Source organism: Fringilla coelebs, assembly GCF_963513975.1.
Source record: "Fringilla coelebs genome assembly, chromosome: 1".
NCBI classification, from domain to species: domain Eukaryota; kingdom Metazoa; phylum Chordata; class Aves; order Passeriformes; family Fringillidae; genus Fringilla; species Fringilla coelebs.
Window position 1 is genome coordinate 150,309,904 of NC_140028.1, and position 24,674 is coordinate 150,334,577.

General features: G+C 43.0%; 1 protein-coding gene across 1 annotated transcript in view; it reads right to left on the reverse strand.

Annotated features, from left to right (window-relative positions):
* LOC311152154 (vasoactive intestinal polypeptide receptor) overlaps window positions 1-24,674 on the reverse strand; it is a gene marked incomplete at its 3' end in the record, with an annotated part of 110,251 nt that overhangs the window by 32,154 nt on the left and 53,423 nt on the right. Inside the window, exons 3-4 of the mRNA XM_084203003.1 lie at window positions 16,487-16,594; window positions 5,447-5,550 (exon numbers count right to left, since the gene is read on the reverse strand). Coding sequence (XP_084059129.1) covers window positions 5,447-5,550; window positions 16,487-16,594 — 212 coding nt within the window. The remainder of the gene's footprint in view (window positions 1-5,446; window positions 5,551-16,486; window positions 16,595-24,674) is intronic.

The window sequence follows — 24,674 nt, forward strand, 5'->3', positions numbered from 1 at the left end:
CAAACCCGGGTTAAAGTTACACAAGGGAAAGGTTCCTGCTGGAAGGAGGCTGATTTGACACCTGCTCCAGCCTGAAACCTCGTGGAACAGGAGCGATCAATGTTCAGCTAAACAGTGCACGACACCGGGTCTGATGTGGTGAGAGAAGTGAGATTAATTTTATTAAGGAGGTCTGGGGGCAGAACTGTCTGGGAAATTGGTTTGCTTTTGTGGGATTTACACTGTTGTTTAGGCAAGTAAAAGGTTCTCACTGTTTTCTCAGAAATATGGGTTAAGTTGGAAATTGGTTCATCGTTTTTCTCTTTGACAGCACACAGAGGGAATCTCTGAGCATGGCACACCAAAGGGCTTGGATCCAACAGGGAATCCCAGCCTGAATAAAATGGGCAAATAAGCTCCCAGCCTAAAAAAAAAAGGGCAAATAAGCTCTCCAAAGCTCTCTAGCTACACTCAAAATCAACAGCTTTCAATTTCCAGCTTAAAAAAAAAAAAAAGAAGAAGAAGAAAAAATGAAGAGGTAAAATTATTTAGGCATGTATCAATTAAAAACTCTGCCCTCCTTGTCACCATCTTCTATAAACAACCCAAACAACCAAAACCACAAAGAGCAGGTTAGGCAGAAAATCTAAACCCAACCTTGTTTGGAGAAATACTCTTCCATAACACCGAGAGTTGACATTTTTATGTGCTATTTTCACAGGCTTTGACAAGTATTTGGTACTTTACAGAAGCAGGGAGGCTGGGATGAGTTGCAATCCTTTAGCATTTGCACAAGCCAGCTTGGAGAGGGGTTAAAACAAGAGAGATAACACTGGTCATATCTTTGGTTTTCAGAGATAACACTGGTCATATCTTTCATATCTTTGACCACAGATCTCAGAGGTGATTGAAGCACGTGTCCTTCCAGCCTCATTACTGAGAGCTTTGGGTCACTCTGAATGGATAATTCAAGGGTTTCAGGAGAATTTATCTGCCTGGTCTTGCCCAGGTAAAGCTCTGCAGGTGGGGCCTCACCTGAGGAGGGAAGAAGGGCAGAATCCCTCCTTTCCCTGCTGCCCAGGCTGTGGGATCAGCCCAGGATACAATTGGATTTCTGGGCTACATGTGCACATGGTCAGCATGTGTCCAGCCTCTCATCCACCAGCACCCCCAAGAGAAAGTCTTCTTGCCAGCCTTCCTGGAGTTTGGGATCCCAAAGGCAGCTCTGACTTTTCTAATTAAAGCAGTCAATCTCCCTCATGTTTAATCTTTCTCTATTATCTCTGTTTTTGATGGCACCAGGGCAGAACTGTTCCAGGAAAGACTTGGCCAGGAGAAGGAAGGAGCTCATGGCAGGGGACTGTAGGAGGAAGAGTTTGTCCCACACTTCATTTAGGAGAACAAAGTAGGCCCTTCTGCCTCTCAGAGTTATTCCCAGGAGTAAGTTACACACAGAAGGTTCTTGGTGTTATTCAACAAGCAATTCCCTGCTTTCCCCCCCCATATTTTATGGTGACTAATCCTTCTTGTGCAGAGAGGGATGGTTCTGCATGCAGCTTTAATGCAGGATGTGGGGTCATCTCTGCTCTGGAAACTGCACATAACAGCTTCTCACTCTTCACTGCACTTGCTAATGACAGTTGGTTCCTATTTCAGAGATATCAAAGCAGAGAATTTGACCCAAGATCATAAATGGAATTGAAATTTCACTCAGGGTCCAGATTATAAAATATTCTTATTAGAAAAGAAAGGGATGTAGATAAGTGAAGGCAATGCATGCCAGGATGCCTGACTGCCTTATAGAATGAAATCAGACAACTTCATCATTGTCTCTTTGACTTCTAAAAGCTTCTGCTTAATTTAACAGGAGTGTGATAATAACAATTATTCTAAGTAGATGCTAAATTGGTTTCTATTCAGTAACCTCAACATTTGTCCTTTGGTTGACAATGGGAAACATTTACAATTTTGAGAGAAAAAGAAGAGAAATACTGATGTGAAGTCTTTCAGGAGCCAAGTGTTTTGGGGTTCATGTCATCCAGCCCAAAGTCATCGAGGTTCCCTTGAGAGTAAGTGAAAAGAAATTTCTTTGGAGAGAAATGTGGGCTGAAATGACCTCTGGAGGAGTCTCTTTATTTCACCATTTTCAGGCAGAACCTACAGAGACCCGGTGCTGGAACCCTGGATACTGAGAATTTAAGACTTTCTGTGTTGAAAGGCACAGATCTTCAAGAGAACACTATATTTGACCTGAATCCACAGAAAGCTTCCAAACTTGATTAATAACACAAAGATTATGAGCGTATAGTTTAAATAGAAGTGTGTAACATCACATAGAAAACTTAGTGTTTAAAGTTTTAGAATATAGTAATATATATAAGGCAAGATAGAAGTTTTAAAGCAGTAGCTAATCCTTCTTCTTCATCTTCCTCTTCATGAGTTTTTTATACTAGTAGTAGTACTCTTCAAGTAGTATTTTATAATTAGAAAAGTCCACATTGCATAACACAACTAGGTAGTTATTACATTAAAAATAAAAATAATGTAAGTATCACTTCTTAGTTAGATAGTTTTTCCTTAAAAGACCTTACAGAGTTAAATACAAAGCCATTTTGTAACTTATTAGTGAAATACTGTAAAACTCACAACTTATAAGACTACAATAAAAACAAGAACTAATAAACATCTGAATGCAAACACAAAATACCATCTCTACGCATTTAATCCCAACCATGACCAAAGGAAAAAAAAAAACCAACAAAAAACCAAAAAACCACAATAGCCCTGGGGTGGCCCCTCTGAGCAGATGGAAACACAGCAGGGAGAAGAGCATCACATCTGACAGAGGAGCAGGATAACAAACCCACTCCCCATTTGCTAATGCACCACTTTTAAAGGTCAGCTTGGAGAAGGGCTCATCATCCCTGCATGGACCCCAAGAGCAGCACTTTGGTGCCTATATCATCTACTGCTTTAGGGACTGCCAGAATTCACAGCTAAAACCTCACACACTGCCCCTATTTATTTTTCATATTTTTTTCTTGCTGTTTCTGACCTGAGACCAAAAGTTCATGAAGTTTTTAACTCCTGGAAGCTTATCAGTCTTTTCTAGACCTCATGTCCTGTACAGCCTGCTGGATTTTTTCTGCTCCCTTTACTTTTTGCTCCCCAAACTCACTGCCAATTCAACAATAAGAAAACAAAAATCTATTCTTCTTCACAGGCTGCTACTGCGTGTTCACCCCCTCAGCCACCTTTCACACAAATTGGACTTTAACAGCAAGAAAAAAAAACCTGTTGAAATCAAGGGAAAATAATTAAGAGCGAATTAAAAGAACACAATAGAAGTTCTCCTGGTAACACAGCACTCTGGCAACGCTGCAAGCTGCTGGGTGGCAGGAGCATGTCCCAGGAATTCCCAAATCCCCTGTGCAGCAGGGACACAAAGCAGAGCTCTGGTGGGGGTCCTTGCCCAGCAGAGCTGGAGCAGTGGTTTCTGCAGGCACACAGCTCTGAGGGACGGACACTTGGGGCTGTGAAGTGCTGGCTGACCCTGAAGGCACACCAAGGCTCTCTTCAGCACAGCCCTCGAGTTCTTTGTGCACCTCTGCCTTTGCTCTTTTCTGTTTTCTTTCCCACTCAGAGCTGGCTCAGATCCCCTGTTAACTCCTGGAGTGCCTTGGCAATGTGTGACAGTGCTCAGAGACCTCTCACCATATTTAGTCACTGAATCCCAGAATGGATTGGGTCAGAAGGGACCTTCAAAATCATCTCATTCCACTCCTGTCGTGGGCAGGAACACCTTCCACTACCCCAGGTTGCTCCAAGCCCTGTCCAACCTGGCCTTGGACACTTTCCAGAATGGGACAGTCACAGCTTCTGTGGGCAGCCTGTGCTGGGGCCTCACAGTGAGGAATTTTTTCCCAATATCTCATCTAAACCTGCCCTCCTTCAGCTTAACACCATTGCCCCTTGTCCCATCACTCCATGCTCTTGTGAAAAATTCCTCTCTAGCCTTTTTGTAAGCCCCCTTTAAATACTGGAAACACATACTAATTAATTATTGAGATTCCTATGTCCAACATTCATGAACACTGAGGTGTGTCTTAAACAGCAACAACAACAACAAAAAAAAAAAGCATGAGCAGAGGTTGAATATAAACACAGCAACCTATTATATAAAAATATAAATACTTCAACATGTGATTGCAGCCAAATCCAACTTTCCATGCCTAAGCTTTTTCTTGTTGACTGTGGGACTGCTTCAGGTGATAAGTTTAGATTAGATGCTGAACTTTGAGTTAGGTGAGGTGAATCTTGCTTCTAACATTTGTTATCCTCTTTAGACTTTACCCTTCATGTCTCAGCATGCAGCAAACCAGTAACAAACTCCTTCTTGTGGAACAACAATACTCTGCAGAGCTAATTATACCTAGGCCAGTGATTGCTAATTTATACACAAACAATATCCCAGAGAACTTTCATATTTTCTATCAAAATGTAGTAAAATTTTGAAAATGTGTGTTCCCTGCAGTGATGTAGCTATTTAGCTGGTTGAGATCTGCAGAGCAGCAAAATACAATTTTTATCTCTTTAGAGCTTTTTATGCTTATGTTGCCATAGAAAGACTGGAACCACCATATCTAATTAAGCATAAATATAAATGTGGAGGGCTTGCTTCAAAGTGAACTGTGGAAAATAAAACACCTAAAGTTATGTGGGCATCACAAAGACAATGGTCTGATCTTCTCAGGTCCTAGCATCCTGGAAATTTTGGATGTTCCATCCCTGGAAGTGCTCAAGGCCAGGTTAGAGCAGCCTGGTCTAGTGGAAGGTGTCCCTGCCTGTGACCGTGTTCACAGGGGTCCCAAGATGAGAGAAGAGACGAGAATCTTGACTCCATGTTTCAGGAGGCTTGATTTATTATTTTATGATATATATTACAATTAAACTATACTAAAAGAATAGCAGGATTTCATCAGAAGGCTGGCTAAGAATAGAAAAAGAATGATAACAAAGGTTTGTCTGGACAGCTGGACTGGGATTGGCCATTAATTAGAAACAACCACATGAGACCAATCCCAGATCCACCTGTTGCATCCCACAGCAGCAAACAATCATTGTTTGCATTTTGTTCCTGAGGCCTCTCAGCTTCTCAGGAGGAAAAATCCTAAGGAAAGGATTTTTCATAAAATATCATAGCTACACCTGTCCACAGCAGGTGGTGGAATGAGTGATCCTGAAGTTCCCCTCCATCCCAAGCCATTCCATAATTCTGTGAGTCTATGACATCAAAGGGAAGATAATTTCCTTGACCAAACATTTGAACTCTGCTTCCAAGGACGCTCAAGAGGATCCTTCCCTCTTGAGGAATCAGAGGGGGAATGGGAAAAGTTGGGCATGGGAGGATCATACAATTCTGATATTGATCTCTGTTAAATCTTGATGTCCACCTAAGTTTACAAACCTCTTCCCCTGGAGTGCTGTTGGAATCATATCCACAAGCTACAGCATAGGGTGCAGGGTACACATCTGACCAGCCCTGGCTTGTACAATTCCTGGTCACATTCCCTGGAAGAAACGGAAAAAAAAAAACATGATTAAAAAAAACCCCTTCAACTCACTGTTAAAACAACTTCTGCCTCTTGTGGTATAAATGCCAAAGCACAATTCTTGTAACACTTGGAGAAAAACTCTCATACTTTTTCCCTGTTATTAATTTTTCATATTACACAGAGCTCATAAATGGGAGTCATCTATTTTGTTTTAAAGTCCAGACCTCAGTAGAAAAGTACATTTTAATACAGAGGTGCACAGAAAACATCTCTTCCAGTGGTACCATGCTGCCAGTTGTACCCAGACCTTTGGTTCCTGGCACTGCACCAGTATTATTTGAATGTTTTATTGTCACATTGACTTTGTTCCTGGAAAATTTTTATCTAAACAGAGCAGTGAAGTATTTATGCCTTTCACTGTGCCTGTGAGAAACCAGGACAGGGATAGATAAAGGGCTCATTTCACACCATGCAGATAAGGCTGGGGGTCTGGGAATTGAATCCAGTCCTCCACACCCAGGCCTTGCCTACAACTGAGCCCTGGGCAAATGTGATTCCTGGGAAATGTACTGCACTCCTGTTTGTGAACAAAGCACTTCAAAATTTGGCTGTGAAGGGAGAAAATCCGCACACTGACAACCTGTCTTGCCTGTTTCAACTTGCGTACTCCAGGGCAGGAAGATTTCCTGGACTGTCAAGGTTGCTGAGTGCCTGGAGCCCCCTGACCAGCTAAAAAGAGCTTTAATTAACACAAGAACGTCTCACTCCCTCAGCCAAACTGTCAAAACTGAAGTTTGCATGGCTCTTTGGTACTCAGAACTGCCTGATCCATCCAGGACTGTGAGAGCAAAGCGCTTCTCACTTTGTAAAACATCTCTGCTCCCTGTCCCAGCTGGACCTCAAAGCCAGATAAGCTTAACCCAGCAAAAGGAGAGCCCAGCACTCAGGACAAGCCTTACCCCAAGAGGTTTGTAGGCTAAAAGGCCAGGAAATGGGTTTGTCAAAAAAATAATAAAGTAGAAGTGCACCCAACAGCACATTGCAAATTCCCCCAGCACCTTCCTGGCCACTAGTCTCCACTCTGCCCACCTCACTAAAATCCCATTATTGGGGCATTCCACTGGTGCCATTCACCTCACAAAACTGGAAAACTGGTCAATACACCAGAATGAACAAAGAGAAGTGAAACCTTGCTTCTTAAGGTGAAAAATTATACCAGTGAAGCTCAAAGAGCTTTGCAAACATTTCCAACAATAGAGCTCTTTGCACACAAGAGTAAGAAAACTCCTGCAAATGGGACCAAATCAGTTATGCAGCTGTGAGTCACAAAAATATTTGAGTATCACCTCCAGCAGTTTCTGACACTTGAGTCATCTGAGCATCTTCCCAACCACGGGCCTGTTCTGCACTGAGAACAATCCCCTGCCTGAAGTCACTTCTGCAATCCCTGTGACAGATGGATTTTGACCTTAAACTTGCCCCTCTAATCTGTCTTTGCAGCAGATCTGAATCTGGGAGGTTTGTAAAAGCAGGGCCCCCAATGCAGGGAAGAATGATGAGGAGGACTTCATTGATATCAGGAGGCTAATTAATTACTTCATTATACTGTTATTCTATGTTACATTACACTACATCTAAACTGAAACTGCACAAGCACTTAAGTCAACCAAATCTCCCAACAACTGTCAGGACACAGTTTGCAGAGATTGATCAAGAAAACAAAACACACACCAGAATCCAATCAGGCAAATTCCTTCAGGTAAGCAATCTTCCAACACATTCCACATGTTCCAAAACATAGGAGCAATAAATGAGATAAGAACTGTTTTGATCATTATTTTCTCTGCTTCTCTCAGGTTCAGAGACTGTGAATCCCACAGGGAGGGCTCTCAAGGGTGCTTTTCTTCACTTTCACAGCTGCTCCAGGAGCAGCAAGTCAGCCCAGCTCCATGGGCTGCTGTTCCAGGCTTTCCCTGCATGGCCACTGTTTGCAGTTCTTTCCACCAGGGTTCATATCAGGACCATAAAGGATCTTGTGCAAACAAATCAAGGACACGACTGTTTGGTACTTTCAGCTTTTTTGAGTTATGCAATTTCTGCTATTTCTTCTTTGTTACAATGGATCCCATTATCTGAACTTCACTGCTTTCCATTTCCTGCTCAAAACTCTGTTTGGGGATGGCTTAAGATTTCACGGTGGTTTTAAATCTTTGTTTCTTATTCTCAGTGAGTTAAGGTGTGTTTCTTTCAGCTTATTTTTCTCCTATTTCTTCTTTTGAATTGCACTTCCTCACAATTTTATGATTATTTAAAAACTCTCACCTCTCTCAATACTTTCAAAAATTGTCCCAATGCTTTAGCAGATGTGGAAACCAAGGTAGAGGGAAGAACAATGACGAAGCATCAGTGGGATTAAATAAATAATAATAAAAATTACTCTGATTTTAGGGAACCTCACTTCCCAGAGAAGGTTTTCTGCCACCCTTTGCAGTTCATGTCACTTTTAGACGTAGAAATTCTCACACAAGTTGTGACACAAGACAGCTTTCTAAAACCTCTCAGGTTCATCTGACATCTGAGAGGTACAAAAAGTACAAGGTGAGAAAACAAAGATTTGATAACGCTACAATTTACTTCAAATAATGGATGATGTTTCTCCTCAGACCAAATAGCATTCCTAATTACTACTATTTAAAATGTCACTTTCTATACTGAAAATGAGCATAGAATTTGGGAAAGTGCACCACAAGCTTAGCTTTCCTCTGAGGTTTACAGGTTCAGGTTAGACTGAGGCACCACAGATTTTTATGTTCCAGTGTCAAATCCCAGCTCTGCCACAGATCCCTGATGAAAATGAGATATTTTTTGTGGTCTCCCTGACACTTGTTTTTTCCAGACTTTGGTCATAAAGTCTAATTATTTGTCAATGGAAAGGCAAAATTTTCAGAAGTTGTATTTGCCATTTTCCAGAGCTGTTTCTCAGTAATTTGTGTAACAGGAGTTCTCCCTAAAATGAGCACCAATGGAGTACATTGAAATCTGGAGTACATTGAAAATGACAGCATCAGAAAACACAAACTTTCTGCACTTGGAATTTATCTCCAGCCTTTCAAAGTCCACTAGATTTCCCAAAAGTTCCCATTTCCTATCAGACTGGAGCTAAAATTTTCAAACTGTACTCCTGGAGATTTAATGAGAAAGGAGACCAGGGGTTTGTAACTACATGTAATTAGCAATGCAGAGTGGAGGAGATTCACTGAGAAATGGGAAGCATCCCAGTGCCAGCAGGTTTGTGCTCCAGACTCTCCTCTGTGTGGAGAAAGAAGAGGCAAGTCCCTGGTGAGAGCAGAGTCCCCTCATTCTCATGGTATTAGTTAAAGCCATGAATTAATCTGGGTTTCTTGTGGGGTTTTTATTTAATTTTATCAATCTTACCACTGTTTAAGTGGTATGACTGTTCCTGAAAGCAATAAGGTGAGGTTTTCCATTTTTAAAAAAATTGCAAAAGCCACAACTAACTCTCATTCATTTTAATAATAACCTCATAATGCCTTGCAAGAGCTCAGTGTCCTGCTTTCATAGCATCCCAGAATGGCTGAGGTTGGAAGGGACCTCTGGAGATCATCTGGCCCCAAACCCCTGCTCAGGTGTGGTCACCTAAAATTTAAGCATGACCAGATGCCTTTTGGATATTTTTGGAATCCTTCAAGGATGGAAGTGGCACAAGCAAATCTTGTCTCTGAGTTCAGAATCATGAAATCATCAAGGAATGATTTGGGTTGGAAGGGACCCTAAAGCCCAGTTCCAACCTCCCTGTCATGGGCAGGGAACCTCCCACGAGACCTCCTTCTTGGCACTGAGAGGAATTTCCTTCCATTTGATGTGATTTATTCATGACACAGCAGAAGAGGAGGGAGGAGTTTGTGGAACAGAGATAAAACCAGAACATTTTCTTTATCAAAGGTGTTTGATCTGGGTGGGAGTTAAACACTAAACAGATGAACTGAATAAATGCACAGAGCTGTTGTCTTGCTCTTCAGTTTTTTTTCTCCTACCTAATTTCTTTCTGCCTCTCATCTGTTTCAAACACACCTTTCAAACTCTGAGACGTGTCTGAAAGTTCATGTTACAGCTGAAGTTTTCCCTCTTTGATCTTCTTGGGAAAAACCCTCTTATTGGCTTTTAATGGGAGTTTGAATTCAGACAAAGAGATCTGAGGTCAATCATGGCTCAGGGGTCTTGGGTATTGCCCCCTCTTGCTTTCTTTGCCCTTTTCTGTAACAACTTCTAAAGCAGAGGGGAAGGTGTGCTCTGCCCAGCAATCAGTCCTGCTTCTCTAGCCTCATATTCCACGGACAAAAATCAATTTTTTCAAGCAGAAACTATTAAAGCAGTAACACTTCTATTATTTACCATTCCTGAGACACCGCTGAGCCCACTGGCACATCTCTATTTTCATTTTTATTATTGATCTGTCCCACTGTTCCTGGGAAACACTTGAAACTTACAGACAGCTTGCACTTAGCTGGATGCTGAAGTGCTTAGGCCTGGGAAAAACTTGTGGGGAAAGTCATGACAGGATAATTTTCCAATTTGCTTCCTCTGCCTCAGCAGTGGTCTCACAATATCATTCCTTCAGTGCAATTTCTGCCCATTGTTTAATGTTATTTTATATTTTTGTATTTCATAACTTCATGTCATAGTAGAACCTGTGGCATTGGGTCAGCACATCAAACAACACCAACTTAATTTTCTTCTTCTGCTGATTTTCACATCACCTGCCCTGCAGATATTGCTGCCACATGGCAGTGGCCTTAAACTTCCTGCATCCCCGTTTTTGTGGCAAAACTCAATTTTCCCTCATTTTCCTTTGCCCTTCCTGCACATTTCACTTCTAAGAATGAAGATCCTGATCCTTAATACAAATAATTCCCCCTTTCTTAACAATAACAGTGTTCCCCTTGATTAGGCACCTTTTGTAAACTGTTTGTTTTCTCATCCTGAAAGCAGAGCTGTCAAATTTTAGAATAAAATTCTCATTAGATCTTTTGATCCTGCAATTATAGGATTCCAGGAAACATTTAGGAGAAAAAGATGCACATTTTTGGGTAGAGGTGGAGGTGTAGCCCCAATCCTTCAGAGGAGTGGGGCACAAGCATTGTGACACCTCAAGTGCAACAAAATCATGGAATGATAGAATGGGTTAGGTTAGAAAAGCCCTCTAAGATCATCAAGTCCCATCATTAAACTCACACTACCAAGGCCACCATCAGACCATGTCCCCACATCCACACTTTTTTGAGAACTGCCAGGGATGGTGATGCTCTTTCTGAGCCTCCTTTTCTCCAGGTAATTTTGCCTTTCTAATATGAAGGCACATGTGGACACCTGAGCAGGTCGAAGGTTCTCAGTGAACTCCACAAAAACCACACTCAACTTCTTCGGTATTTTAATGACCATTGGAGCAAATAAGGAATGGGTAGGGTTCATTTTGGGGTTCTATAGGGAGGTGGTGTCTTCTTATCTGCTGCTCTCTGCTCCTCCCTATCCTCATTTTATTCAACTTTTGCTCCAGTTTCAGAAGAAATGCAGAACAAAATGTGTTCACGAAGGAGGGGAGAGGGGAAATAAATTTAGAACACCCGAGGAGAAAAAGGAGTTTGGCAAGCCCAAAACTCAGATGGATCTCACCTCTCTGAGTGGGATTCCAGAGCTTGGTTGTGCCCATCCCCACCCCCTTAGGTCAATTAATCTCAGAGCTGAAGCTTAAAAACTGTCAGTGCTAATTTAACTTGTGCATGGCGGACAATTTGCTTTTGGAGAAACTGTGAGACATAAATCCCCATTACAAATGCCATCTTCCACATATGGAAAGAGAGCTGGAACACTCTGGTCAAGGGGTGGAAAGCAATGCACTTTGATAATGAAAGGTGCCAAAAATATTTTCATCCATCTCCCTCACATGGCACTGATGAACGTCATGAAATAATGAAAACTTTCTGGATCTGTGAATGCCATAAAAAATTAATGTCAAATGACATCAGGACAGTTTAAGGTTTTGAAATGCCATGAGACATTTTATCCTTTATTAACCATGAGATGGGATATTAGTCATTTGAAGAGCTTATTCTCCACGAGGCAGGAAAATCACATTAACTCTTTGTTCCCTGGTATTTCACTCTTTTCCTGCTATAAACACATTAAAAAGATTTTCTCTGGCTCACAACTTGATAAAAGCTTTCCTGTTCCTGCAAAGGGATCAAAGAGTATGACACAAACATTACCCAGATGATTGAGTTTCTTGAAAGCTGCTCAATGACACTCACTGCTACAAAGGAAGACCTGCTTCACAACATTTAATGGCATTAATTTTGCAACATATCCTATAAAACAGGAGGCAATCTTCCCCTCCCTTTATTTTAGACCATAACTGCTTTCCCTGTTTGTTGATGGTTGTGTACAAAATGTCTGACTCAGAGAGAATCAAAGCTGCTGCTTCTGCTTTGGGAATGGCATCAGTTGTTCTGTTGGTGCTCTGCTGAGGTGGAATTCAATCCTCTTGGGAAGATGGGAAGACATTCCCATCTGCCAGAGCCACTCTGCAATATTTTGATTGCAAATGGAGAGAAATATGTGGTTTATGGATGGTATTAAACTCATCCTGGAGTGGGAATCTAAAAACCAGCTGAACTGCACCTTAAAGGAGCCGGTTCCTCATCTCTGACAATAAAAGCAGCTCAGAGATAGAGTCCTTGAGGTTTAAAAAGACCTCTAAGAACATCAAGTCCAACCATTAACCCAACACTGCCAGGTCCACACTAAACCACATTCCTATGTTTGAACACTTCCCTGGACAATGAATCCACCACTTCCCTGGGCAGCCTGTTCCACTGCTTGCCCTCTATATAGAATCAAATATACACAGTATTCTCCTCATCTCTCAGCTCTGGTGGGATGATGTACTAGAAGGCATTTTTAAGAGATTTTTCTTGGTGTTTTACTAACTCTGCTGGTATATAAAACCCAGTGAGTGACTGCTGTGCTCAGGGGGAGGGCAGAGAGCAGGAGCAGCAGGAAATTATTCCACACAACTGATCCTTGTCCTGCAAGATGTGATATCACAGCAGCTTCTGCCTCTTCTCCCTGGGTGTTGACACAGGAGTGATGAACTACCATGGAATTTTGGAAACAAGGAAGTCAGGGCTAGGATAGTGTGGGAGCCCTGGCTGCTGAGAATTTCAGATTTCTGTGCTGCCAGGCACTGACCCCCCAGAGAACACTGCATTGACCTGAGGCCGTGGAGAAGCTTCCAGAATGGAATGACAGAACTGGGATTGTGGGTGTGGAGTTTGGAATAGAAGTGTGTGATATCACAGGGTGGGAAACTCAGAGTTTAAGGGTTTAGAATATGGTAATGGATATAAAGCAAGATGGAGGTTTTAGAGTGGAGGCTGGTCCTTCTTCACCTTCACCTTCTCCTTCACTTTCATCTTCTTTTCCTTCACCTTCTTCTTCTTCACCTTCTTCTTTGTCTTTTTCTTCTTCTCCTTCTCCTTCTTCTCCTCCATGGGTTTGGGTGGTTTTGTGTAATTGGATAAAAAAGTCCCCATTGCAGCCATGGGTGGTTGGTTATTGGGTTAAAAGTAAAAATAATTGAGGTGTCATTTCTTAATCAGACAGTTGATCCTTCAAAGGTCTTGGAGAGAGAGATGAGGCTGCATTTTAGTTTGTTAGAGTAAAATGCTGCAGAACTCAGGGTTTGTGAGACTGTGACAGAGATAAGAACTGATAAACATCTGACTCCCAACAAGAAACACCATCTCACACATTTAATCCTGACCGTGGCAGAAAAAAAGAAGCCAAAAATCCTCAGGATAGGACTCCAGGGATTTTGAATTTCCCTTCTGTGCCTGCAAAGACTTTGGTGTGGCCTTGGGCAAGTCATGTAATCAGCATGTGCTGGTTAATGAGTGCAGTGCCCAGGCCAGTTAGACAGGGGTGATATTGTAGCCCTACCCCCATTCCTAATTTATCATGTGTGTTTGCACTACAAGGCTTTAAAAATGGAGGGTCAGCTCAATGCAGGATCTCCAATGCAAAAGAACTTAATTCTCTGTTAAGGCCTTCAAGGCTTCAGCAATAAAAATAGTGAAAAATAACTATAAACTACCAGGAAGCACAATCAGCCCTGCTGCTGCACAGCCCCTTGAGACCTGAGTTTTAAACCAAAGCTTCTCAGAACACTCTCAACAATGAGTTAAGCTACCTCCTCCATTACCCTCCCCTGCCCATTTCTTTGTCAGGTTAATTCCTTGGCCTGTGGTCAGATTTGTCATTCCAGCAGAAAAAAAACCAAAACAACTTTATTATGTCCAGGTCCATCTTGTTCATTTTCAGTCAGAGACTTAATTAATAATTGTACTAAACTGCTCATTTTGCACAACAAACACAACTGTCCCACAGGTTGATTCGATCTTCACTGCACAACATCCATGTTATTGGATTTCACCAGGAGCCATTTTTGCATCCCTGTGATCCACAGCAGCGCTGCTGCAAGTGCAGGGAGGATATTTTGATGTTTGGGAGCTCATGAATGGCTTGGAAAACTCCTTTAATTCATATCAAAACAGGATGACTCCCACAGCAAGGAGGAATGATGAGGAGGACTCCATTGATTTCAGGAGGCTAATTAATTACTTTATTATACTATGGTATTCTATATTATATTATGTTCTAGTGTGTTTTCTTTGTTTGGCAGGTTCCCTGTTTAATTTGTGGTTCTGTAATCCCCCTGTATTGTCCTCCCCCTGTCTTTGGAGTGGCACAGGCTCCCCATTTAGTATCTTGTGTTTCTAAAATTAGAGGTACTCCCTCATTGCCAATCAGTCCGGTAAGGTGTCAATCTTTTTGTTCGTCACCCAGCCACTCCCTATGAAGTTTTAATCCCCCACCTTCCCAGCTGTCAATCCCTCCTATGCCCTTCTCCCTAGAATCCCCCTTGCTCCCCCCTCCCACTGAGTGCCAATCCTGCCCACTCTTCTGGAGAATTCCCTGTCTGTGGTGGTGTTCACAGGGGTCCCAGGATGAGGGAAGAGAATCTTGACTCCATGTTTCAGAAGGCTGATTTATTATTTTGTTATATATATATATTATATTAAAACTATGCTGAAAGAATAGAAGACAGGATTTCATCAGAAGGCTTGCAAGGAAAGGAATGGAATGATAATAAAATCTTGTGACTGACCAGAGAGTCCAAAACAGCTGGACTGTGACTGGCCATTAATTAAAAACAACCACATAAGACAAATCACAGATGCACCTGTTGCATTCCCCAGCAGCAGATAATTATTGTTTACATTTCATTTCTGAGGCCTCTCAGCTTCTCAGGAGAAAAAATCCTAGTGAAAGGATTTTTCATAAAATACGTCTGTGACACCTATTATGTGTCCTTTAGAACCCTATTGGTTTACCCAATTTATTCCCCTCCCTAGTGCTCATTTATTAGTTCAAGTGTAAAATATCCCGCCTTCAACCCCTCCCCAGCCATACCCCTATGGTTTGCTACCCTAAACCCCTCCTCCTGAGAGGTGCTATAAAAGCTCTTGTTAGCCTTAGTCTTTGTCTTTGTGTGCTGGTCACGAAATAAAGCCACCCCAGTTTCACCCCAAGACCTGTGCTTCTGCCTTTTTGTTCCTGTGCTGAACCACTGCTGGGATTTGTGGAGTTTGTGAGGGGGATCTGTCACACCCCTGCTGTTGAACTCACCTGGCCAGGGCCTAATCCTCACTGCCACAATATTGCACTGTGTTACATTACATCTGCTCCAGATTGCAAGGCAAGATGGATTCTGTTCCCATCTGTATGGCAGTTGTCTGGTGTCTAGTGGGCAATTCTCCTTATCTCTCTCTCTGAGTGATCACAATCACTCCTCCCTCAGCAGGGGACATCTGCTGATAACAGCTATGGAATGTCACTGCATGGCTGATAAGAGCTACAGCATCCCATTGGGAGATGTGAGCCCAGAGGGAGGAGCCAAGCATTCCTACCCAGATATAATCTGGAGATTCTGACACACCAGCATAGTTTATCCACTGGATTCCCCAGAGGAGCAGCAGCTGCTTCTTCTTCCATGGATCTGCGGAGGAAGAATACACCCCTTTCCTACAGGACTCCCCTGCTCCAACAGAACCACCCCTGACACTCCAGGAGGACTGCAGCCCCTTTTCCAACTGGACTGCTACCAACACCCTGACCCACAGGGTGTCAGGTTGTGTTCTGACTCTGTCAGTGTTGTTCTAGTGTATTGCATTGTTTTATTTTATCCTTTTTTTTTTCCCCATCCTTATTAAAGAACTGTTATTTCCTGCATCCATATTTTTTGCCTGAGAACCCCTTAATTTAAAATTCATAGCAATTCGGAGGGGTGGGGAGGGTTTGCATTCTCCATTTCAGGGGAGACTCCTACCTTCCTTAGCAGGCACCTGTCTTTTCAAACCAAGACAACATCTAAACTGAATCTGCCAAGCTGTGTTACATTACATCTAAACTGAATCTGCCAAGCACTCCACTCTGCTCACCACTGCACTGAATCTCGTGACTGTCACCCAACAGTCCCGACACACACACACACACACACACTTGGCCCTGAGAGGCCAAGGAACAAAACACCATCACTCTGGGTAAACAATCTCCATGTTGCATTCTACTTTGGTGCAAACACAGGCACAGCAAATGAAATAAATATTGCTTTTCCTTTCTCTGCGGTTCAGAGAATGGGAAACCCATAAATATTCTTGGGAGGAATTGTGCCTCGCTTTTCTCTGTGAAGAGAAATGTGGCGACAGCCTCGTGCTGAGAGCTGGTTTCTGCCTCTTTTTGAGATGTTCCCCCCGTGGGATGCTGAGAAACCCCCCTGGGAGTGAAGCTGTGGAGCTGATTTGGGATTTGCTTACCCAGGTAGGAGGTCAGGAATCTGAAGTACTTGGGGCATGGCCGTACCACGACTTCTCCCACCTCTGCTTCGGGCCAGCACGTGATGTTGTCCCACTGCCTCCTGCAGCCTGGGGAAGAGACAAAAGCAGATGGTGGAGCACTCAGGGGTGCTGCATGCAGCAGAGCAGCTCTGCAAAGCTGTGTAGAGCCCCTCACCCCAGCTCAGGCACCTTTTGGAACGAAACCCCTCTGAATATTTCTTTTAAGCACGCAGCTTTTAGCTCCCCCAATCCTAAAATTCAGCACTGTAATTTTCCAGAAATCAGTATGGATAGAACAGCAGACAAGGGGAAAAAAAAAAAAAAGGCAAATCAGGCTTGATACAAGAACAGTGGCAGAAATTCCCAATTAAAAATCTCTCTTCCTTGCCCTTGTCACTCCCTGTTGCACCTGATCTGAACCTGTGAGATCTTGTCCCCTTCCTCCTGAGTTTCCCCCAATGCCATCATCTTTTCCTTCCCATTGCAGTGATTGTGCAGCTCTCACAGCAGGAAAGGGGCACAGATGACAATCAAGGAATCAAGGACCAATATACCAGAAACAGGTTTCTTCTTAAAAAGAAAAAAGGAACAAAACACTGCTGGAGGGTGAGCAGCGACAGTGCTGTGGCCAGGAGAGGATCCCTATGGAGGAGTGAGGGAAGGTGGCACAGCCAAGCTGGGAATGAAGGAATAACCAACACAGGGAGAAAACCCAGGGGTTTGTCAAAATGAGGCATTGCTGAAGATTTTCTGGGTAGGTTAAAAGATTTAGTGGAAAGAGAAAAATACCATGTCTTTTCCACAGATTTCTAATGTTTTGATTTTGCCCTTTTATTTCTCAAAAGGCATTAATAACACCTCATGCATGCTGCATTGTTGGATCATGTAACATTAATGCTGAAGCCAAAAAGGAGTTGGCAGGTTTGAATTTAAAAAAACCTAAAGGACTCAAACATATTTTTACATTGATATGTCACCATTTTAGAGTTCTTAGCAGAATTTTGACATTTTCCCCCCTGCTTTGTATTTCCAAGATCCAGGCACTTCAGTTGCTGCCTGGGTGAGATGGATGAGTTGTCAGCAGAGCTCCCTGTTTCCAGCACCTCTGCTCTCAGTTATTTGTCTATAATAAATGTTATTTAACATTTAACAGCCCATCAGATGGAAACACTCCCCCAAATGTGACTCACAGGCTGTTGAGGTCACCAGCCCCCCAGGAGAGAGTCTGGGGTGTGAGGAACAAAGTGGTGACAAAATGTTGAGGAAATAAATACTCCTCATGTGCCAGCAAAGGGAGCTATGAGAACCCCTGTCAGACTGCACTTGTTGGTAATTACACCCAAATTCCTCCCTTAAATCATCTTTTACTCCTTGAGCTAAGGAAAGGGCTGGTGTCATCACCAGGCAGATCTGTCTCAGATCAATAGAGAGCACACAGAAATGCTTTGAAGCTGTAAAAGAACCCTTAGCTGGCTTTTAAAGTGATTTTACAGGTTTTTCCTCCCCTCTTCTTTCACGGACAAACTGAATATTTCAAATAATGAAGTCCTGAGCTGAGTTTATCAGAGCCTGAAAAATGGAATAACTGATGTTATCTCCTTCAAGCAGAGCTCATTAAAAGTCAGGTTTCAGGTGCCCAGCTCAGGTCTCACAGCCTCACACTTATCTCCCACCAAACAGCCAGCAGCTCCAACAGTGTCAGGATATTAAAGATTCCATGGAAAATGATTCCATGGTGGAATATTTCACATTCTACAATCTTTTCCTCCACCAAGTGCAATAAATTAGAGTGCAGCCATTACCTCATGATGGGTTATAATACAAAATAAAAGCCATCTGATAGCATCAGATGGCTTTTTAAATGCCCTGAATTATGCACTCTGAGAGTTTTGGTGATTTGTATCTTTTTCTCTGTTGACATTTTTCAGCACCACCTGTGATGTGTGAAGAAAGCTTTTAGGTGCTCACTTTTGTATAAAAAGCTTTTTTTTTTTTTTTCCTGCTAAAAAGAAAATGAAACTGGCCTTGCAAGACACATAAAGTGTATTTTTACAAATTATTGCTTCTGTAAACACACCTTCTACCTGCCTGATAGCTCTTACCACACCAATCTTCCTCACTGCTGCCCCAGACATGCTGAAAATATTTCTGCCATAAATAAAGAAGGGCATGGAAAGCAGAACTCTGGCTGGCAGTGCCTGTCACCACAGGATCAGTGAATCTTGGAATGGTTTGGCTTGGAATGGACCCTAAAGATCATCTCATTCCAAATCCCTGCCACTGTCCCAGGCTGCTCCAAGCCCTGTCCAGCCTGGTCTTGGACATTTCCAGGATCCAAGGGCAGGCACAGCTTCTCTGGACACCCTGCTCTGAGAGGTCTGTGTCTTTCTTGGCTAATTTTCTGCAGTTTGAGAAAATCAGTAATTTTTAGTGAGTAGAAGAGAGTAACTGGAGTTTAAAGAATTGGAACAATTGAAGATTGATACCTGCAAAATGCTTTGCATGCACAGTCCGGTGCTGTAATAATCCCATCACAGGTCAAACTTTGTGCCCTTCCATCTAACCCAGCACACAGACAACATTCATCAAAGAACCTTCCAGAAAATGCTTTTCTTCCTCCCAAACCGATAGACTTAATCTTGGAAAACTGCAGGGATTGGGGGCTTGGCAGGCAAAAATCCATCTGAGGGCAGAAAGGGCTGCACTGTGCCTTGAAGGAAGGAAAACCCTCCCTTCCCTGTGGCATCACTTGGATGCAGCAAAGAGGACAAGTTTGGCCTGACCACATCTTGTTTGGGGATTGATTAGTGCTTCCCCATTAATAAATTAATGATCAATGTTGTGTTCTGCCATGCACTCAGTGTCTGCAGGGAGGTTACAAAGGTGTTTATCAATCCTCACCCAGTGCAGCAAGTGCCCCAATGAGTTAAAAACACATCTACTCTCCATTTCCATCAGGAGCACTGCTCTGCTCATGTGGCATTCCCTAAAACCAGGGGATACACACTGCCAGGGGCTGGGCTTTGCTTTGGGAAGGATCCCAGGTGAAGCTGGAGGAGCTGTATAAAAATAAGTGTGTGGCTTTTCCAGGTCAGCAGCACTTACCATCTCTGTGGGTGTCTCAGGTGCAGTCTTTAAAATCTTGTCATTATAAAAAAAACAAGCTTTAAAAAATTAAATAAATATTATTTAAAAGAAGAGGTGGGTTTTTTTCCCATTTTAATTATTTTAACAGTGACTCACACCCTCAGCTTTGCCCTGCCCTTCCTTGCCAGACCTTCAAGTGCTCTCTGGAGCTGAATATCTTCTCCTAAAGGGCTGCAGGGAGAAATCCTTCACTCCTCTAAAGAAGCTGGAGCTCAGATCCCTCTGCCCAGCAGCTCAGTCTTCCTCTCTGCAAGCCAAATACCCCAAGAGCTGCACCAGCCTCACCCAGAGCCCTCCTCCAAGAGGTTCTGGCTCAGAAGTAGCTGCAGACCAGTGACACAGCACTGGCTGCAGGGCATCTGGAGGCCCCAGCACACCTTTCCCACTGTCTCTGCTAAAAGTGGATCAGAGCTCTCATTTCCTCTCCCATTGAAAAGTTAATAAACAGAAAACAGGTCAATTTTCACACTGGTTTGCAGAACTGGCAGACTGGAGCATTAAAAAGCCATTTATTGGATTCATATCTACACTTACAGCAAATTGTGGTCAAAGCTTATCTAGGAAGCAGCAGAGAATAACTTTCCCTCATGAATAAACATGAATTCCAGAGCTTTGGCACGGCCCTGAGATGGGACTTGGTCTGGCTGAGGAAAGAGATGAATGGCAGCAGGCTGGTACCAGGCTCTCTCTGAAGCCAGGAAAACTCCCAGTGCAGGGAAAAACCCTTTCAGCACATCAGCCTTTCACTAAATCAAGGAATTATTAAGGTTGGAAAAGGCATCCAAGGGCATTGAGCCCAACCCCACCCACCAAATTCTCCCTGATGCTTGGGGTCACTCCAGGTTTTTTCTGAAAGACATTCCCTCACATTTTGCTCTTGGAATCCCTGCTCAGATGCAGGGCTGCCCATTTGACCCCTGGGGTATCTCAGGAGCTCTCAGCACCCTCAGGGATAACAGCAGGGCAAAGGCACAGCTCAGCAAAGCCAGGCTGAGCTATCCCAGGGCACCATCACAGCCTGCAATAAAATCTCATTTCCACTCCAATTTCATACCAGCAGGCAGTTCCCAAGCTGTCAGGACTGTAAACAGCCACGGGGGGACATTTATTGTCCCCATGGCAGGCCCAGCCTTGGTGCTCACCCTTGGCTTGCCTCATTAAAAGCATCTCATTACAGCCAATTATCACAGCATCAATCTCCCTGTCCCAGCTGAGCTCTGATCTCTCCCTGGCTGAAAGGAACAGACCCCAAAAGATGCCTGCAATAATCCATAACTCAGCACCACCCAGGCAGGTTGAATTAATCTCAGTGGATTTAATCTCACCATGAGCCCTGGGTCACTGCAGCCATCTCCAGAGATGCTGAGACCTCCCAAATGAGGGATGATTTTCTATTTAAAAGTTGTATGAAATAATACAAAATACCATAGATAGATTATTTTTCTCCCATAAATCTTGTAAATTAAATGCAATTGGATTTTGATTCTGAATCTAGGAAAATTTTCAAATTCACAACCTCCCGTGCCAAGGCATTGGTGTAAGTGTCCACTGATAGAAACATTCTATACATTTCTGAATTCACTTTGAATCTCTAAACAGCCACAGGGGGACATTTATTGTCCCCATGGCAGCCCCAGCCTTGGTGCTCACCCTTGGCTTGCCTCATTAAAAGCATCTCATTACAGTCAATTATCACAGCATCAATCTCCCTGTCCCAGCTGAGCTCTGATCTCTCCCTGACTGAAAGGAACAGACCCCAAAACATGGTGCCTGCAATAATCCATAACTCAGCACCACCCAGGCAATTTGAATTTAATCTCAGTGGATTTAATCTCACCATGAGCCCTGGGTCACTGCAGCCATCTCCACAGATGCTGAGACCTCCCAAATGAGGGATGATTTTCCATTTGAAAGTTGTATGAAATAATAAAAAATACCATAGATAGATTATTTTTCTCCCATAAATCTTGTAAATTAAATGCAATTGGATTTTGACTCTGGACCTAAGAAAATTTTTAGAATTCACAACCTCCTGTGCCAAGGCATTGGTCTAAGTATCCACTGACACAAAAATTCTATCCTTTTCTGGATTCACTTTGAACCTGCTCATTGCTGCTTTCACTAGAAATTGCTCAGTTCTTATACTAAGACAGAAATATTCACAGCCTAACCACAATATCCCTTTCCCTGGGGAGAAAACCCATAAAATCCTCTTTAACATCCCTCCTCAGGCATCTCATTTTCAAGCTGAAGTGTCCCAGCCTATTCAGCAGCTTCCACCATGGAAACAGCTCCCTATCATTTCTCCCCTGAATCTTTGGGGGGTTTAATTCTACTCCATCCTGCCCTGGGCTTGCCAGAGCAGAGTTTTACCCTATTTTTCTGTGACAGATTGGGTTTGGCTGGGGTTAGTTTGGCTCTGAGGTTTCACTAAATGCATCCCCCCTCCCTTCCCTGAAAAAGTCACTGCTGTGCCCTCCTGTCCCCAGTCCCACTCACACTCCAGCATCCTTTGGGCATGTCTCCTTCCCCCAGCTCCATCTCATCACATTTTTTATTTTTTATTTGTATCACCACTGACAGAATGCTCTGCAACAACCCCATCTGAGCTCCCCTTCCAGCTTTCCACAGCTTTGTGTTTAATTTGGGTATTTCTTGCCTGTTGTGCTGCCTGCTCTGCCTCCAGCCCTGCAGGCAGGATGTGTCAGAGAAGCCAAGCAGCTGGGGGAAAGCCACAACCCTGCCAGGGCTGTGACCCCTGGCATGCTGGCATCTCCTTCCCAGCACCCATGAGCTCTGCTGGTGCTCCTTTGCTCATCACTCACTGAGGGGTTTGCAGCTCCAGTGCAGCAGAAAAGCAATCACAGAGAGCAAAAAGGATCCCAAAATTCAGGATAAGTGAAAAGAGTTTGCTTTGGGCTTTGCCTCAATATCTGTGGCAAGTCTGTGATTTCATTTTTCCCACAAGCTGGACTTGATGATAAAGTTCTTTTCCACCTTAACAACTCCATGGTTCTATGACAAGGACACCATTAATTACTATAAAACTTGGTTTATACATCTGCAAGTAGAAGCTGTCTAAGCACTCCACAGGAATATATTAAAAAATTACTTTCTTCCTAAATGTTTGCAGAAATTTGGCCCAAAGACATAAAGAAGGAAGCCTCACCTTAAGGCCCCCAGACTGAATCAGTCTAATCAACATGAAAGAAATCACCAGTGACTGTTGCTGGAGGGTGATTTTTAAGCATGAGAATCCTGAGATTTTCCATCAACAACATCTATTGGGAAATAGTTTCATTTAAAAAAAAAAAAAAGTTTGTTATCTTTCAGCCTTTTTTAACCAACAAACTAAATAAACAGTCAACTTTTTTAATCCCTCCTTTTCATAAATCAATTTTGTGAGCAGAGCCCTTCTGCCTCACTCCAGAACATGTAAACTGAAAGAAAAGATCCAAGATTTAAGGAGGTTTACACAGGGTGTTGCCAAAACCATGACTTATCTCCTCGGCAGCCTCTAAACAAGATCTCCAGTGCTCTGGAACAGAGCAGGATTAAAGGATTGTTCCAGGGTTTCCTCACTCAAATCCCTCTGCTCTTCCAGGAGTTGTAGACAACTGGATTTATAGAAAATCAGACTTTGAATTTGGGGACCTTCCTAGATGGTTTTTCCCACATTGGCATCTCCAGAGAGAAATTAATAGCAAAGATGAGTGGTTCAACCTCTAGGGATGCTTTTCCCAGCTTCACTTTTGGTGTGTGCACTATTCCTCAGGTAGAAAGGGTGGACATCATCATGAAATTGCTCTGATAAAGTCAATATTAATAGAAAAACTAAAATAAAAGATGAGGAAGGAGAGTCTTTTTAACCAGGAATCTCATGGGATATGTGAGGGACAAACACAGGCTGCTGTCAGAAACAAAATCTCCGCATGGATTTAATCTGAGCTCCAGATTAATTTATTAATTTAACTATCCAGAGCTTTGAAAACACTTGGAACTTATTTTCCATGACACCAATGCCACTTCCTCTGTATTTCTAAAACCTCTGCATGGCTGTGTACATTTATCTACTATCCCATGTTTAAAAAAAAAGTAACCAAAACTTCTGCTGGCATTTAAGTGTGGCACATTCTCCAAACTAAAATGCTTTTTCCAACATGAATTTGTGTCCACTAAGTGGCTGCTAATCCTGACAAACCCTGGGACAGCTGTTCCCAAATCAAACAAACCCTGCTGCTTGTTAGAGAGCTTCCAGCCATGAGTCAGCAACAGCCAAACCAAGACAGAGCCTCCACCCCTGCTGTGTTTTAAGGCAGAAAAAAGATGTTGGAACATCTTAATATCTGTGGAAAGGTGAGGTCAAGGTGCAAAGCAGGGAGGAGTGATGAGGTGCTGAGTGGGGCTGTGCTGGAATTTCATCCTGGTTTTGATGGGTGGGTGGGTGGGTGGGTTCAGACAAGCAACTGAGGGACCACTGTTGGAAACATGGAATTGTTGAGATTGGAAAAACATTTTGTAGGCATTGAGGCCAAGAGTTAGCCCAGCATCACAGTGTTTACCACTAAATCACCAAAATTCAACTGGGAATTAGCAGTGCTCACTGGAGAGGTGGAGTTAAATCCAAGCACCTGGAGCTAAATCCCAATTTTCAGTGAGGCTGGGATTGCATTCCTCCCTTCTGAAATACAGAATCATGGAATAGTTTGGGTTGAAAGGGGCCTTTAAAGGACATCCTGTTCAAGCCCCTTGCCAGGATTTCACCTCAGCTGGCCAAATCCCCTCCAAGCCACTGAACACCAGCACAGAGATTTTCTGTGAAATGTGGGGGTTTTTCCCTCCATACCTGAGCTGCTCATTAAGATTTTAAATATTTAAATATCCCCTCATTTTAAATACTTTGACAACAGGCAGGACAATCTGAACAGGATTCATCACATCCTGAAAGAGCTGCCTACACCTGGCCAGAACACACCAGAGATACCCAAAACCAAGTGAAAATCCCTTGCCAAAAGTCATT